This window comes from Bufo bufo, chromosome 3 (assembly GCF_905171765.1).
Source record: "Bufo bufo chromosome 3, aBufBuf1.1, whole genome shotgun sequence".
Lineage (NCBI taxonomy): Eukaryota > Metazoa > Chordata > Amphibia > Anura > Bufonidae > Bufo > Bufo bufo.
Window position 1 is genome coordinate 130,410,318 of NC_053391.1, and position 16,021 is coordinate 130,426,338.

General features: G+C 49.7%; 2 protein-coding genes across 2 annotated transcripts in view; one reads left to right on the forward strand and one right to left on the reverse strand.

Moving 5' to 3' along the window:
* The window catches only part of POLDIP2 (DNA polymerase delta interacting protein 2), a 26,228-nt gene extending 23,202 nt beyond the window's left edge, over window positions 1-3,026 (reverse strand). The window contains exon 1 of the mRNA XM_040423572.1: window positions 2,821-3,026. Within this exon, the coding sequence (XP_040279506.1) occupies window positions 2,821-2,981 (161 nt within the window). The 5' untranslated portion in view covers window positions 2,982-3,026. The remainder of the gene's footprint in view (window positions 1-2,820) is intronic.
* TMEM199 (transmembrane protein 199) overlaps window positions 2,981-16,021 on the forward strand; it is a 25,972-nt gene continuing 12,931 nt past the window's right edge. Inside the window, exons 1-3 of the mRNA XM_040423578.1 lie at window positions 2,981-3,257; window positions 8,925-8,998; window positions 10,277-10,366. Of these exons, the coding sequence (XP_040279512.1) occupies window positions 3,008-3,257; window positions 8,925-8,998; window positions 10,277-10,366 (414 nt within the window). The 5' untranslated portion in view covers window positions 2,981-3,007. The remainder of the gene's footprint in view (window positions 3,258-8,924; window positions 8,999-10,276; window positions 10,367-16,021) is intronic.

A 16,021-nucleotide genomic window follows, 5' to 3' on the forward strand; every position in this document is an offset into this window, starting at 1 on the left:
CTGCTACAATCGATAATAGATTCCAAGTATTTAATTGTCTAACATTCCCAGGAACTGAAGGCAGCCAGTAAAGCCTCATGCACACGGCCGTTGTTCTGGTCCACATCCGAGCCGCAGTTTTTGCGGCTCGGGTGCGGACCCATTGACTTCAATGGAGCCGCAAAAGATGCGGACAGCACTCCGTGTGCTGTCCGCATCTGTTGCTCCGTTACGTAGCCCCGCAAAAAAAATATAACATGTCCTATTCTTTGTCCGTTTTGCGGACAAGAATAGGCATTTCTGCAATGTGCCGCCTGTTCCATTCCGTTGTGGAAGGCACATAGGCGGCTTCCGTGTTTTGCGGACCGCAGAAAAAAACGGAACGGTCATGTGCATGACGCCTAACCCAAACATCTTTCTAGAAACCTACAGGAACAGAGCAACTTAAACAAAATCTACAGCGTGAAGAGCGAAAATGGTCTCCAACTATATACAATCGCCAACGAGACTCCATACCGCCGCCACCTCGGGAAGGGGATTTCTGAGATGACCAGAAATCTTGGACATGCCCTAAAATGGCTTAAAATAAAACATGTCATACTCACCCCTTTCTCTGGCCCCATACCCTGCACCGCCGAGCCCATTCTCCTGCCGCTGGCTGTTTACAAACTGCGGTGGTGACATGCCGGGATACGGCATGTGACGTGAGGACGGGGACTGGCTGCAGAGGTGACATGCCGTATCCCGGCATATGACCGATGTAGTTGGTAAACAGACCGTGGCAGGAGAATGGGATCAGTGGTGCAGAGTATGGAGAAAGGGGCGAATACAACAGTGGCCAGACTGTTGGCTGCAGCGGAGCATGCGACCATGCAGCTATGGATGTAAACACTTTGGGGACCGGAACATGGACACAGCGGAGGACTGGAGCAGTGTATGAATCTTCTATTTACAGAGGCAGGCTGCGGGCAGGTGATGAAAAAGGGAGTATAGCCTCATGTACACGAATGCATCCGTAAATTGAGCACCCAGGTGCTTTCTGCACCCATATGTCCGTTCCGCAAGCAGACAGCACATGTCCTATACTTAGCTGCAAAATGTGGACCGCAAAAAATACAGTGTAAGGGCTCATGCGCACGAACATATTTCCTTTCCGTGTCTGTTTCTTTTTTTTTTTTTGAGGACTGTAAGCAGAACCATTCATTCCAAAGGGTCTGCAAAAAAAAAAAAAAAAAGAAAACACGGAAGGTACTCCGTGTGCATTCTATTTCCGTTCTGCAAATAAAAATAGAACATGTCCTATTATTGGACGCATTACGGACAAGGATAGAACTGTCCTATAAGGGTCTGGCTGTTCTGTTCAACCAAATACAGAATGCACACAGATGTCATCTGTATTTTTTGGATACGTTTTTTGTGGACCACAAAATACATACGGTTGTGTGCATGAGCCCTAAAACGGACGGCATCCGTATTTTGCATATCAGCAATTTGCCTACAGCAGAATACTTACTTTTGTGCAAATGTGGCCCATTCCCAGAGAACCCCTTTAAAGGCTTTGGACACCTTATCATTTCGGGCTAAAAATCATTCTTAGGGTTCATGCACACGACCGTGTGCTGGCCGGGCCGGTGCTGCAGACCGCAATTTGCACGGGCACCGACCGTGGGGCAGCCGCATGCGGATCGCGGACCCATTCACTTGCATGCACTACTTTTATGCGGTGCGGAGGCACGAGCAGAAACAACACGGAAGCACTCCGTTGTGCTTCCGATCAGTGCTTCCGCACCGCAACTCCGGATTTGCGGACACGACCGGCACCCCGTGTATTGTAGACACGCCGTATGCGGGCCGCAATACGGCCATGGCGGGGCAACGGCCGTGTGCAAGAGCCCTTAATTGGTGTAAATTGTTTTTGTGATAGACTGATTTTTAACTTCATGTATTTGCAGACTGTCCCTCCAGGAGTTCCGTCAGCTGATGGCTCATGTGAAGCCTTATCTCCTGACCTCAAACACTATAAGGCTACTTTCACACCTGCGTTTTCAATTCCGCTATTGAGATCCGTCATAGGAAGAAAACGCTTCAGTTTTGTCCGCATTTATTGTCTCCGTCCCTCCACTCACTTCTATGGGACGGAGACAGCAGGGCTCTGTGCTTGGCTGTTCTGTCGATCACACATGCCCTGGAGGACTCTGGGACCCCCATTTTAATGATCCGTGGGGGGGGGGGGGTCACATTTATTATCCCATATACATTTGGGAGAAGCCCTTGAAGCTCTACAGTCCTTCATTATCACTATGGACTAAGCAAATTGTAACCAGTATTTAGCAGGTGGCCAGAAATGACCATCATGCTGATCCTATAAGCAGTGTCTGTCCGCTGGGGGGGCCGCAGGTTGGAGACCTCTTCTATAAGCATTTGCCAATGGAAAACAGATCCTATATAACTTCAGCCACATGTTCTCTGGTTCCCTCCCATACAGTCTGCACCACTAAGGCCTGCAGGGTGGGCACACTGCTGCTGCTACCCTCACATTACTGAGCCTGGCATCCCCCCCAGTGCCAGCAGGGGGTGGACAGCACACCATGCCACACAGCTGGACCCACTCCAACCAGATCTCCTGCCAAACCGCAAGTGTCACCTCTGCCAGGTGACAGTGTTTACAGCTGCAGGCCATTGTTTGTACAGACACAGCGCCCCCAGGCGGCAGCACGGTGTAAACGGTTACGTAAAGACAAGAGCTCAGCTCTGCGGCAACAGAGGCGAGTCCCCTACCTATAGAGCACCGTACACACCGCACACTACGTGGGCGAGGGGCGTTATAAAAGACTGCATTACCTAGAGGACAGCGTCCGGTCCTGCTGAAAGCGACAGCCGCAGACAGGCCTCAGCAGGGCAGACCGGGCCTGCCGGAGCTCAGCGCCCGCGCTGTATGAGAGGCCTCCCCGCAGCCACCGGGTGAGCCCCGACAAGCTGCGCCGCGCTGCACATGCCGCCATGGTGCTCCGGCCGGGGAGCTGTACGTATGACGTCACACGACGTGCTCGCGACGGAAGTATTTGACGAGTTTGACCTTCTTCCCAGAAGTCAGTTCGCTTTGGAGATGGCGAGTGAGTGCCGGGGGACGGAGCGGCTGCTGCAGGCGCTGCGGGAGCTGCATCCCTGCTTCTCCCCGGACTCCCGGCCTGCGGTTCAGGAGGTTCTGGATGGAGGGGCCGGGTCCTGTGTACCGTTCCGGGTCCTGCGGGAGCTGCATGCCCTGCTCCGGGAAAGAGGTCAGGACGGAGCTGTCACCTTTGTCGCACTGCTGTGACCTCCAGTCAGTAGCTGTCACCTCTCCTGACATGTCTGTTCAGAAACCACTTGTATTCCGCATGTAAGAACAATTCTTATCACTCTATGCTGTACCGTTCCTTTATTATTCCTGCTAGAAGTTATGTCGTTTGCATTAAAAAATCCAGTTGTGGGGTGTCCCTGCACAGTCTGACACTGGCAGCACTGACCGGGTAGCGTCAGACTGTGTAGTGCCCCCCCAACCGGTTACAGCCAACTGGACCTTCATTGCCACTGCTAGTAATTCATTCATAACTTCTAGCAGGAATAATAAAGGAACGGTACATCACAGAGCCATAAGAATAGATGCTGCAGACTTATAACATGGGGAATACATTCTAGAAGAGGTGACAGGTCCTCTTTTAGGGCTTATGACCACGACTGTATGTATTTTGCGGTCTTCAAAACACAGATCCACAAAAACGGATCCATTGTAACAATGCGGATAAGAATAGGACATGTTTTATTTATTTTTTACGGACATACAGAATGCACACAGAGTAGTTTCATTTCTTTTTTCCAGCTCCATTGAAATGAATGGTTCCGCATACGGACCTGTAGAAAGAATGGAAATGGAAGAAAAATACATGCATGTGCTTGAGCCCTAAGGCAGGGTTCACATCTGCGCTGTCATAGGAGTTGAGAGCTGGACACCGGGGTGATGGTGTTAGTGGAAAACATAGTGCTGCCGCCTGATGTGCAGTAAAGCTTCAGGATAGATGTGACCTCCACCTCTGCGCTCCTCTATTACTACTATACTCGCGCAGTGTTGTGGCTACCGTCTGTAACAGAGGCTGGAGCCCTTCTACACGCTAGGCCTCTGTGTAAGGCCATGTTCACATCACATTTTGCATTCTGATGAAAGGGACTTTTTTGTTGTTGGCCATCCCATCAGGATGAGTTTCTTGGTAGGAGCTGTTGCCATTGATTTCCTTTGTAGAGGATCAAGAAGGAGCCTTCCATCCAGGTGTAACGGTAAATGTGCCAATAAGAAAAAACGTACCGCTCAACAGGATGCGGAAATGTGAGGTGGACGGTTAAAGGTTTTCTGTCACCTGAAAAATGGGTATTAAGCTGTTTGACATTAGCGATGTGCTAATGTCAGCTGTACATAACTATATTAGCGCCATCTCACTGACTGCTGCCGTTATTGAGAAAATCTCGCTCCGTTCAGTACTCGGCGCAGTGAGGAAGCTGGCAGCCGGCGAGCGCCCTTCACTCACTGCGCCGAATTCTGAACGGATGTAGGAGACCAACGATGCCTGCCCCTGTCAATCTAGTGTAGCAGGGCGTGGCCAGAGGTGGGAGAACGGAGCCTCTGGGAGCAGGGGCAACGCTAATTAGCATATTCTAAAAGTTTGTTTTTCTCAATAACGGCGGCAGGCAGTGAGATGGCGCTAATATAGTTCTGTTCAGCTGACATTAGCACATCGCTAATGTCAGCCAGCTTAACCCCTTAAGGACCCATGACGTACATGTACATCATTTCTTTGCGGGACTTTAAAGACCCAGGACATACATGTACTTCATGGGGATCGAGCGGGTGAAGGAGCTAGGCCTGTCGATCAGCGGCAGGAGTCCAGCTGTCACTGATAGGCGGACCCCTGCTGCATGCGTCGGCATCGGTGAAATTACCGATGCCGGCGCATTAACCCTTCGTGTGCCGCTGTCAGCGCTGACTGCGGCACGTGCAATGTCAGGCGGGGATCGGCACTGCCATCGGGTCCCCATGCTGCTGTGGCTGGAACCCGATGGCATGGAAGGCAGCCCGATGCCTTCCTTAGGCATAGGGGCTGCCTTCTGGTGGAGAGCCTATGAGATCCAGCCCCCTGGATCTCACAGGCAGGAAGCTATATGTGTAATACACACTGTATTACTCATACAGCCAATGCATTCCAATACAGAAGTATTGGAATGCATTGTAAAGGGGATCAGACCCCCAAAAGTTAAAGTCCCAAAGTGGGACAAAAAATTAAGTGAAAAAAGTTGAAAAAAATAGTTTTCCCCCCAAAAAATTAAATTTCAAGAAAATAAAGTACGGTAATTTTCCCCAAATAAAGTCCAATTTATTTATTTTTTTATATTCTGTATCGACCGGCTCTATTAACACATCACATGACCTAACCCCTCAGATGAACACCGAAAAAATTTAAAACTGTGCTAAATAAACCATTTTTTTGTCACCTTACATCACTAAAAGTACAACATCAAGTGATCAAAAAGGCGTATGCCAGCTAGAATAGAACCAATCTAACCGTCACCTCCACCCGCAAAAAATGAGCCCCTACCTAAGACAATCACCCAAAAAAAAAAAAAAAAAACTATGGCTCAGAATATGGAGACACTAAAACATGATTATAATTTTCTTTTTAAATGCTGTTATTGTGTAAAAGTTAAGTAAATAAAATAAAAAGTGTACATATTCAGTATCGCCGCGTCCGTAAGAACCTGCTCTATAAAAATATCACATGACCTAACCCCTCAGGTGAACACCATAAATTTTTTAAATAAAAACGGTGTAAAAAAGCAATTTTTTGTCACCTTACATCACAAAAGGTATGATAGCAAGCGATCAAAAAGTTATATGCACCCCAAAATAGTGCCCTACCTAAGATAATCGCCCAAAAACTGAAAAAGCTATGGCTCTCAGACTATGGAGACACTAAAACATGATATCATTGTGTAAAACTTACATAAATAAAAACAAAAAGTATACATTTTAGGTATTGCCGCGTCCGTAATAACCTGCTCTATAAATATATCTCATGACCTAACCCTTCAGATGAATACCGTAAAAAAAAGCCTCTTTTTTTTTCACCTTACATCACAAAAAGTAAAATAGCAAGCGATCAAAAAGTCATATGCACCCTATAATAGTACTAATCAAACCGTCACCTCATCCCGAAAAAAAATGAGCCCCTACACAAGACAGTCCCCCAAAAAATAAAACTACGGCTTTCAGAATGTGGAGTCATATTTGGTATTGTCGCGTCCGTAACAACCTGCTCTATAGAAATACCACATGATCTAACCTGTCATCAACAAAAAATAAAAACTGTGCCGAAACAGCTATTTCTTGTTACCTTGCCTCACAAAAAGTGTAATACAGAGCAACCAAAATTCATATGTACCCTAAAATAGTACCAACAAAACTGCCACCTTATCCCATAGTTTCCAAAATAGGGTCACTTTTATGGAGTTTCTACTCTAGGGGTGCATCAGGGGGGCTTCAAATAGGACATGGTGTCAAAAAACCAGTCCAGCAAAATCTGCCTTCCAAAAACCGTATGGCATTCCTTTCCTTCTGCGCCCTGCCGTGTGCCCGTACAGCAGTTTACGACCACATATGGGGTGTTTCTGTAAACTACAGAATCATAGCCATAAATTATTGAGTTTTGTTTGGCTGTTAACCCTTGCTTTGTAACTGGAAAAAATTGATTCAAATGGAAAATCTGGCAAAGTGAAATTTAGAAATGTTATCTGTATTTTCCATTAATTCTTGTGGAACACCTAAAGGGTTAACAAAGTTTGTAAAATCAGTTTTGAATATCTTGAGGGGTGTAGTTTGTAAAATGTGGTAATTTTGGGGTGGTTTCTATTATGTAAGCCTCACAAAGTGACTTCAGACCTGAACTGGTCCTTTAAAAAGTGGGTTTTAGAAATTTTCAGAAAAATTTCAAGATTTGCTTCTAAACTTCTAAGCCTTCTAACGTCCCCAAAAAATAAAATGTCATTCCCAAAATGATCCAAACATGAAGTAGACATATGCGAAATGTAAAGTAATAACTATTTTTGGAGGTATTACTATCTATTATAAAAGTAGAGAAATTTGCTAATTTCTCAATTTTTGGTAAATTTTCTTTATAAAATTAATTTTTTTGACTCAATTGTACCACGGTCATGAAGTGCAATATGTGACGAGAAAACCGTCTCAGAATGGCCTGGATAAGTCAAAGCATTTTTAAGTTATCACCAGATATAGTGACACTGGTCAGATTTGCAAAAAATGGCCTGGTCCTTAAAGGGTTTCTACCACCACATTTTGACCTAATTAGCTGTCAGACACTAGCGATCTGCTAGTGTCTGCTCTACCTAACCATGCTATTCTAAGACCTTTCTCTGCAGCGGTTACCCTAAAAAAAACGTAGTTTTATTGGTATGCAAATGAGCCTCTAGGTGCTATGGGGGCGTCTTTTTAGCACCTAGAGGCTCCGTCTACTCACCATTTCTGCCGCCCAGCGCGCTCCAGCCCGCCCCTCTCCTCTAGATTGACAGCGCGCCTGCGCCGTGTGCTTCTCTATTCGGCGCAGATGCAGTGACTGTCTCCCTGCGCCGGCATCTTCACTGCGCCTGCGCAGAATACAGAAGCACACGGCGCAGGCGCGAGTAGGCTGTCAATCTAGAGGAGAGGGGCGGGCTGGAGCGTGCTGGGCGGCAGAAATGGTGAGTGGACGGAGCCTCTAGGTGCTGAAAAGACGCCCCCATAGCACCTAGAGGCTCATTTGCATACCAATAAAACTAACAAAAAACGTTTTTAAGGGTAACCGCTGCAGAGAAAGGAATTACAATATCATGGTTAGGTAGAGCAGACACTAGCAGATCGCTAGTGTCTGACAGCTAATTAGGTCAAAATGTGGTGGTAGAAACCCTTTAAGGTGAAAAATGGCAGGGTCTTTAGGGGTTAATACCCATTTTTCAGGTGACAGAAACCCTTTAAAAAACACTGCATTATCCATGAAGCATCTGTTGGCAATCTTAGGGCCAGTCCACACAGTTCTTTGGCGCTGATTTTGGAGCGTTTCTGCCTCAACATCAGTTCCAAAAAAACCACCTCAAAACGGCCTCCTATTCATTTCAGTGGGAAACGGCACTTGCTTTTTTCTTTTTTATACATGTGGGGAAAAGAAGCGGCATGTCCTATCCTGGGGCAGAATCGGCGCTGAATCTCCAATTGAAAAGAATAGAAAGTATTAAAAAAACAGCTCCTTGTAATTCCATGCGTTTTTGTGTTTTCCGTGCATCTTTGTGGCGCAGATCTGCATCAAAAACTTCAAACTAAAATGCGGCTTTGTATTGAAGTGAGCGCCCATTGGTTAAAAAAAATGCGTCAGAAGCCAGATTTTTTAATTTTTTTAAGCGTATTTTTCTAAATCGGTTGTGTGGACTGGCTCTTGCACACATATGTCATATGTACCACCCGTTCCGTGTTATGTCATCAGTATAATATAAGGGAACAACCTCTTTAAAGGGGCGGTCTGGTTTCAAAAGAAATCCGTGCAACTCAGGAGTTTGACCTGTCACGAAGAATAGATGGTTACTTACCTTGCGGATCCGGTACCGCCGCACCGATTTTCCCGGCTGGACTGTGTTTTCCCGGCGGCCGCCGGTTGATCACATAAGTTGTCAGGTTTCCTCTTGAAACCAGAGAACCCCTTTAAGACCCAGGTAGAAGATCTCTAGCAGATTGAGGAATTGCACTGATTACTGAGCCTGGCGTGTTATTTCTATAGAAGTTCCACTGAATAACGTGCCACACGTGTCCTTTTTATAATGACTGCTTACTGTCTGATTCTGTAATAATTTTACATACATTTTCCGCCTTGTTGTAGGTTCCCATACCTACCTGCATGAACTGCTGGAAGGTAGTGAGATCCATCTACCAGAGGTCAAGCTGCCTGAACGGGTAAGTGCAACTAATCAATAAGCACCTCAATTCCATGCAAGTAGTTTTCTGAGCGACGTGTAACTCTGTTTTACCCAATTTTGTGCTGATCCTGGACTTTATTATTATTATTTTTTCCCCCCTTTTAATCTAAGGGTCAATTAACACATCCGCAAATGGGTCCGCATCCCTTCCGCAACATCGGGAACGGGTCCGAACCCATTCATTCTCTATGGGGCCGGAAGAGATGCGGCCCCGAACTTCCGGGCCGCGGCTCCGCAAAAAGAAATAGAACATGTTCTATTCTTGTCCACAATTGCGGACAAGAATAGGCAGTTCTATGGGGGGTGCCGGCCGGGTGCATTGTGGATCCTCAATACACTACGGACGTGTAAATGGACCCTAAACCCTAATTCAGCGCATTGTGGGTGTCAGTAGGGCAGTTAAAGGAACGCTTCCTTCAACCTTATTTATTACATTACTCTGTATGTGAATGTGTAATTTTTATTTTATAAAAATTGGGTGCACACTTTTCTGGATGTAGTTGTTTTGGATTTTTATTTTTGTGTCTTAGCCAATTCATGTATTCTGCTTCCTGTCTTGTTCTTTAATTTCCTCTTTGTTTGGACTTTTAGCACAGCAAAGAGTTTCCCTTAAAGGGGTTGTCCAGGATTTTAATGTTGATGGCCTTAACATCCTGAGGGCCCCACACCCCGTGTCCCTGCCAGTCAGCCATTCCCGAGTAGCTCCAGCGCTGCAGCTAGACAGCTCTGTCCACTTTGCAGTGGATGTAACTGGTTTCTGCGACACTGGAATCTGGTGTGTGACCTCTGCAGTCAGTAATCGCAGTCCTCAGTGGCAGACCGCCATGGACATTGATTGGCTGCTGCGGTCACATCCCGATCCAGGTGGGTTACCGCTGCTAGTTGTAAATACATAGTGGCAGGAGAACTGGAGCAGCACCGCAGCAGAGGAAGGGGTGACTTGAACAGGGTTTTGGTTTGTTTGTTTTGTTTGTTTTTCTTTATTTTAAGCCATTTTAGGACTTGCATAACATTTTTAAGTTTTTAATTTTCTCAGACCCCATTAAAGTGTCTAAATGAATGTGGTGCAAAGCCTGTGGACCATTCTATTTATTTTTTGCCTGAAATTGCACCAGAATTCTAGTGCATTTTAGTAAATTTCGGATACAGCAGTTTCTTTGGTTTTGGGATAATTGCACATAATATAGAAAGGGGTTTTTACCATCATCAGCCTCGTTACTGGAGAGCGGCTTTATGTAAAACTCTGTTCTTTCAGAACCCAGTGCTCGTGGCTCGCCTAGAGAGGATAAAGGCTAAACTGGCAAACGAGGAATACAAGAGGATCACCAGGAATGTGACTTCTCAGGTATGATTATCTGTCTTATGACAGTGACGTTTAAAGGCTGTGGACGGAGGCCTTTGGGGGTCATTTTTCTTATTGCATTTTACTCATTTGGAACTAAAAATCACGTGCATCTTTTAGCTTCCCTCCAACTATAGACTATTGCTCTCTGCCTCACACTGAATCCGTCAGACTGCTGCTCTGAAGGCTCAGTCTGTAGCCCTTATCTCTGATCTCCTGACAGCTCATAAACAGTCATTTAAGCCATATTCTAATCAGTTTGATAAAAGGGAACAGCACAGGAAGTGTCAGGGGAGAAAAGGGCTAAGGATCACTTCTGTTGTCGTTTAATCACATGAATAGGGACAGGGTGTTATTTAACTCTGCTATATATATTCTAGAATGTTATATCAGATCCACACAAATCTGTTCTTTTGCTCATACAGTATATTTCTAGACATGGGCGCTTTGCCCTTTTACAGACTCCACATACAGTACAACCAGCTGACCTTTGTTCTCAGATGACATAGATGGAGTAAAGTAGACCTCTGATATTGTTGTACGTGGGAGAGCACAGGGATTACTTTGTGTCATACATTTCTATGGTGAAACTGATTACGTTAGATAATAAAGAAGGGAATTTCCCTGATATAAAACTTTAAAAAAATGAAACTTAACTGGTTCTGGTTTAACTGGAATCTGTCACCAGGAAAGTCACTGTTAAACCAGGCAGAGTGTTTTGCAGAACTTGGCTCAGAATGTAATTACTTTCACTTAGCGATCCGGTTCTTCCTTCTGGAGAAAAAGTACTTTCCAATCCATATGCAAATGAGACGTTAAAGGGGTTGTCCCATGAAAAATATTCTACAGTTTTCAAGCCAGCACCAGGATCTGAATTCTTTTTTTTAGCACAGCCTCTGAGTTAATCAATAAAGTGCATCTGTATAGCGCCACCTGCTGCTTTATTTTTATTTTCTCGCCCATATTCCTTGGGGGACACAGGAAACCATGGGTATAGCTCTGCTCCCTAGGAGGCGTGACACTAAGTGAAAGCTGTAAGCCCCTCCTCCATCAGCTATACCCTTCAGCCTGGAGAGAGAGACTACCAGTTTTTGCTTAGTGTCCAAGGAGGCAAGACACCCCCTGCTTATGCAGGGTTGTTTTCCTATGATTTTTTATTTTTGCGTTATTTGTTGTTTTTAATTCGATTTTTTTCTACCTACAGGGACAACAGAGGCGCATTAGACCCCTCTGTTTCTCCCGGGGTTGAGTTGCGCCAGTGCCGGTAATTCCGCACTGCCGCCTCCCCCACAGAAGACAAGGTGGACCAGGGCAGCCTCGCTCCCCTGCGTCCCGCCAGCTCAGGGTCGCCCGCACGCCAAGTCCCTCCCCCGGCTTCCTGCCACTGCGGTGCCAGAAGCTGAAGGGGCGACCCCCGCTGGATGGACTGAGGGCGAAGACAGCGTATGGTGAGAGTGGCTGCTCCAGCCTCCCCTTCCTCCCTCCCACCGCTGCTACATCCCCATGGCCGCTGCTACATCCCCATGGCCGCTGCTACATCCCCCATGGCCACTGCTACATGGCCACTGCTACATCGCCTCCCACCCCCCATGGCCGGCACTTCATCACCTTGGGGGTTAAAATCATTTTGCCGCGCGGCTCTGCTTCTGCTTCTGCTTCAGCGCGGCAGAGGGGGGGCGGAGCTTCCTACATGCGCTCCGCTACTTCCGGTTTCATTGGGCTCCACTTCTCACAGTGCTCCGTGGAATCCTCTCTGCCGTGCGATCCTGAAGCCATTCATCTCCGTGCTGCTGCCTCTCCTCCACAGCCTCCTCAGTCTGTTCCCCTTACCGCTGCCGCTTGCATCATCCGGGTCTGGTAGGACTGTTAACCCCCTCCGTGCCACAGTACTGTTGCTTGGGTGTTATCCCCGTTCCTTTTCTTTGGGGTCTCCCACTTTAAGTGCAACATCTTTTTTCCACCATGTCAGACCCTTCTGCAGCCGCCAAGCCTTGGTACCATGCCTGTACTGCTTGTAGGGAACCCTTTCCCCGGGGGCAGTCTGATCCGCACTGTACTGCATGCCGAGCTCCACCGCAGCCTCAGTCGCCCGCTGTGTCGCTCCCTGCTTCCTCTGACCCGCCTGACTGGGCTAGATCCCTGTCCCAGGCCGTGGAAAGCCTCACTCATGTCGTGGGCCGCCTAATAGACAGGCCACCTACCCCGCAGGACGCCACTCTGACTGTCGCGCCCTCCGGGTCCACTGCTTCTGCCGCTGCAGCGGGTTCACTCTCTCCTAGTGACCCCTCCCGAGCTAGGCACTCTCAGAAGCGTATTAGAGTAGAGCGAGCCTCCTCCTCTGAGGCCTCACTCTCCCCGCCACGCGTGCGCACCCAGACGGGCCTCTCCTCTCCAAGGGATTCGCTCTCTGAAGGTGAATTGGCGGTTTCAGATTTGGAAATGGACTCGGGCCTGCCGTCCAAGCTAGCCTCAGCGATGGGTCAACTCATCTCTGATATTCGTGACACCTTTAAGGTGCAGGATGATCCCCCTAGCTCTGACGCAGCTAGCGTCTCCTTTATCAGACCCAGGCAGGCCTCAAAAGTCTTTCCAATCCACTCTGATTTCTCCTCCGTGGTGTCTAAGGCTTGGGCTCGCCCGGACGCCCGTTTTGTCAACCCCAAGAAGCTGGACATTTGCTATCCTTTTCCAGCCGATGTCGTGGCCACCTGGTCTTCCCCACCCAAGGTGGACCCCCCTGTGGCCCGGCTGTCAAAGAACACGGCCATCCCTGTTCCCGACGGATCCTCTCTTCAGTCAGCGGAGGACCGTCGCATGGAGACCCTTTCCAAGGGCATTTTTGCTGCCTCCGGTTCTGCTCTCAGACCGGTTTTTGCCTCTGCTTGGGCAGGGAAAGCAATCTCTGCTTGGGGTGCGCAGCTGGAACAGGAGTTGGACTCGGACGTCCCCATCCAGGACCTACGTTCCTTGGCCCAGCTTATTATTCGGGCCGGGAATTTTGTTTGTGAGGCCTCCCTTGATGCGGGAGCCCTTATTGCACGCTCCTCCGCCCTGGCAGTTGCCGTCAGGAGGGAGCTCTGGCTGAAGGTTTGGAAAGCGGACGCTGCCTCCAAACGTTCCCTGGCGGGGCTACCGTTTGCGGGTTCCCGCCTTTTCGGGGTCCGCTTAGACGAACTTATTTCGGAGGCCACGGGTGGTAAAAGCACCCATCTTCCTCAACCCCAAGCCAGGGGCGCCCCCCGCGGACGCCCTGGTGCGTCTCGTTTTCGGTCCTCCCGCAGGGCCTCTGGGGCTCCCACCACAGCTGCCGCTTCGGCTCCTCCCCAGGATAAGCGTAGGAAGCCGTTTTTTCGGGCGCAGCCCTCCTGGCGCAAGCCGCAGGCTGCCCGCACACCCGCAGCAAAACAGTCCTCTGCCTGAAGGCGCGCCCCCACCCACCCGGGTGGGGGGCCGGCTCCTCCTTTTCAGGGACGTCTGGATGGCTCACGTCTCCGACGCCTGGGCCCTCGAAATTGTGTCCTCCGGATACAAAATCGAATTTGCATCCTTCCCTCCAGATCGGTTCTTTTGCTCCCGCCCGCCGCGGGACCCGAAAAGCGCGGCTGCGTTCTCCGCGGCCCGCAAGCCTTACTGGACAGGGGGGTGATTACCCCCGTTCCTCTAGAGGAAAGGTTCCAAGGGTTCTACTCGAACCTCTTTGTAGTTCCCAAGAAGGGAGGTTCGGTGCGGCCCATTTTGGACCTCAAAAAGCTCAACCGTTTTCTCCTCCTTCGACGGTTTCGGATGGAGTCCCTCCGTTCCGCGGTGGCTTCCCTGGAGCAGGGAGATTTCATGTCTTCCATCGATATACAGGATGCCTACCTCCATGTTCCGGTAGCCCGGTGTCACCATCGCTTCCTCCGATTCGCCGTGGGGGACCTCCACTTCCAATTTGTCGCCCTTCCCTTTGGGCTGGCAACAGCCCCCCGGGTGTTCACCAAGGTCCTGGCCCCGGTTTTGGCCTTACTCCGTTCCAGGGGTGTTTTTCTGCTACCGTACTTGGACGATATCCTCATCAAGGCTCCGTCCCTTTCTCAAGCGGTTGCCAGCGTGGATCTCACTCTAGAGACTCTGGCGAGGTTCGGTTGGGTCATCAACTTCCCCAAGTCCTCCCTTCCCCCCTCCAGACAACTAGTCTTCCTGGGAATGCTTTTAGACACGGGAGCGGCGGAGGTACGTCTTCCCTCGGAAAAACGTCTGATCCTCCGTGGGGCGGTTCGGGGTCTCCTTCTCCACCGTCAACCGTCCTTCCGCTTCTGCATGCGGGTCTTGGGGCAAATGGTTGCCTGCTTCGAGGCGATCCCATTTGCGCAGTTTCACTCCCGCCCTCTCCAACGGGCGATCCTCTCCTCCTGGGACAAATCGCCGGAGTCTCTGGATCATCCCTTCCATCTATCGCCTCCGGTGCGGTCATCTCTCCGCTGGTGGTTACAGTCCCCTCTTCTGGGCAGGTCTTTTCTGCCACTCAACTGGTTGGTGGTTACAACCGATGCCAGTCTCTTGGGCTGGGGAGGCGTCTTTCCTCCCCGATCCGTCCAGGGCATTTGGTCTCCATCGGAGTCCAAACTCTCGATCAATGTCCTGGAGCTGAGAGCGGCCCTTCTGTCTCTACGACACTGGACTCATCTGCTGAAGGGTCATCCAGTTCGTGTACAATCGGACAACGCCACGGCTGTGGCGTACATAAACCACCAGGGGGGCACTCGCAGCGCTGCAGCAATGCGGGAGGTCACCAGCATTCTCCGTTGGGCGGAAGCCCACGTCCCGGCCCTATCTGCAATTTTTATTCCAGGGGTGGACAATTGGGCGGCGGACTTCCTCAGTCGCACCACCGTCGACCCCGGCGAGTGGTCTCTTCACCCGGAGGTATTCGAGGCCATTTGCCTTCGTTGGGGCATACCGGACGTGGACCTCATGGCCTCAAAATTCAATCACAAGGTCCCCGCCTATCTGTCCAGGGCCAGGGATCCGGGAGCTTGCGGAGCCGACGCCCTCGTTCTTCCTTGGCGAGGCTTCGCGCGCCCATACATATTCCCTCCCATCCCTCTCCTGCCCAAGGTCCTTCGGAAGATTGCGGCGGAAGGCGTCTCGGTGATTCTGGTCGCTCCGGACTGGCCCCGCCGGTCTTGGTATGCCGACCTCATGCTGCTCCTGGCAGACGCGCCCTGGCCGCTGCCCGCCAGGGAAGATCTTCTCTCTCAGGGACCGATCTTCCACCCGCGTTTAGGGTCCCTACGTTTGACGGCGTGGTTGTTGAGACCACCGTCCTGACACGTAGGGGTTTTTCTGCGGACGTCGTCCGCACCATGATCCGCGCCCGTAAGCCGTCCTCTTCTAGGATCTATTATAGGACCTGGAGGACCTTTTTGGGGTTCTGTGCCGATCTGGGGATTCCTCCGCTCCGCTTTTCTCTCCCCACCGTTTTGTCCTTCCTGCAGAGCGGACTGGCCCAAGGTCTAGGCCTTAGTTCTTTGAAGGGTCAGGTGTCTGCGCTGTCCATTTTGTTTCAGCGCCCACTGGCCCCCCTTGGTCCTGTCAAGACCTTCCTTCAGGGCGTGGCTCACGCGGTTCCCCCGTACCGCCCTCCGGTACCGCCCTGGGACCTGAACCTGGTTCTCT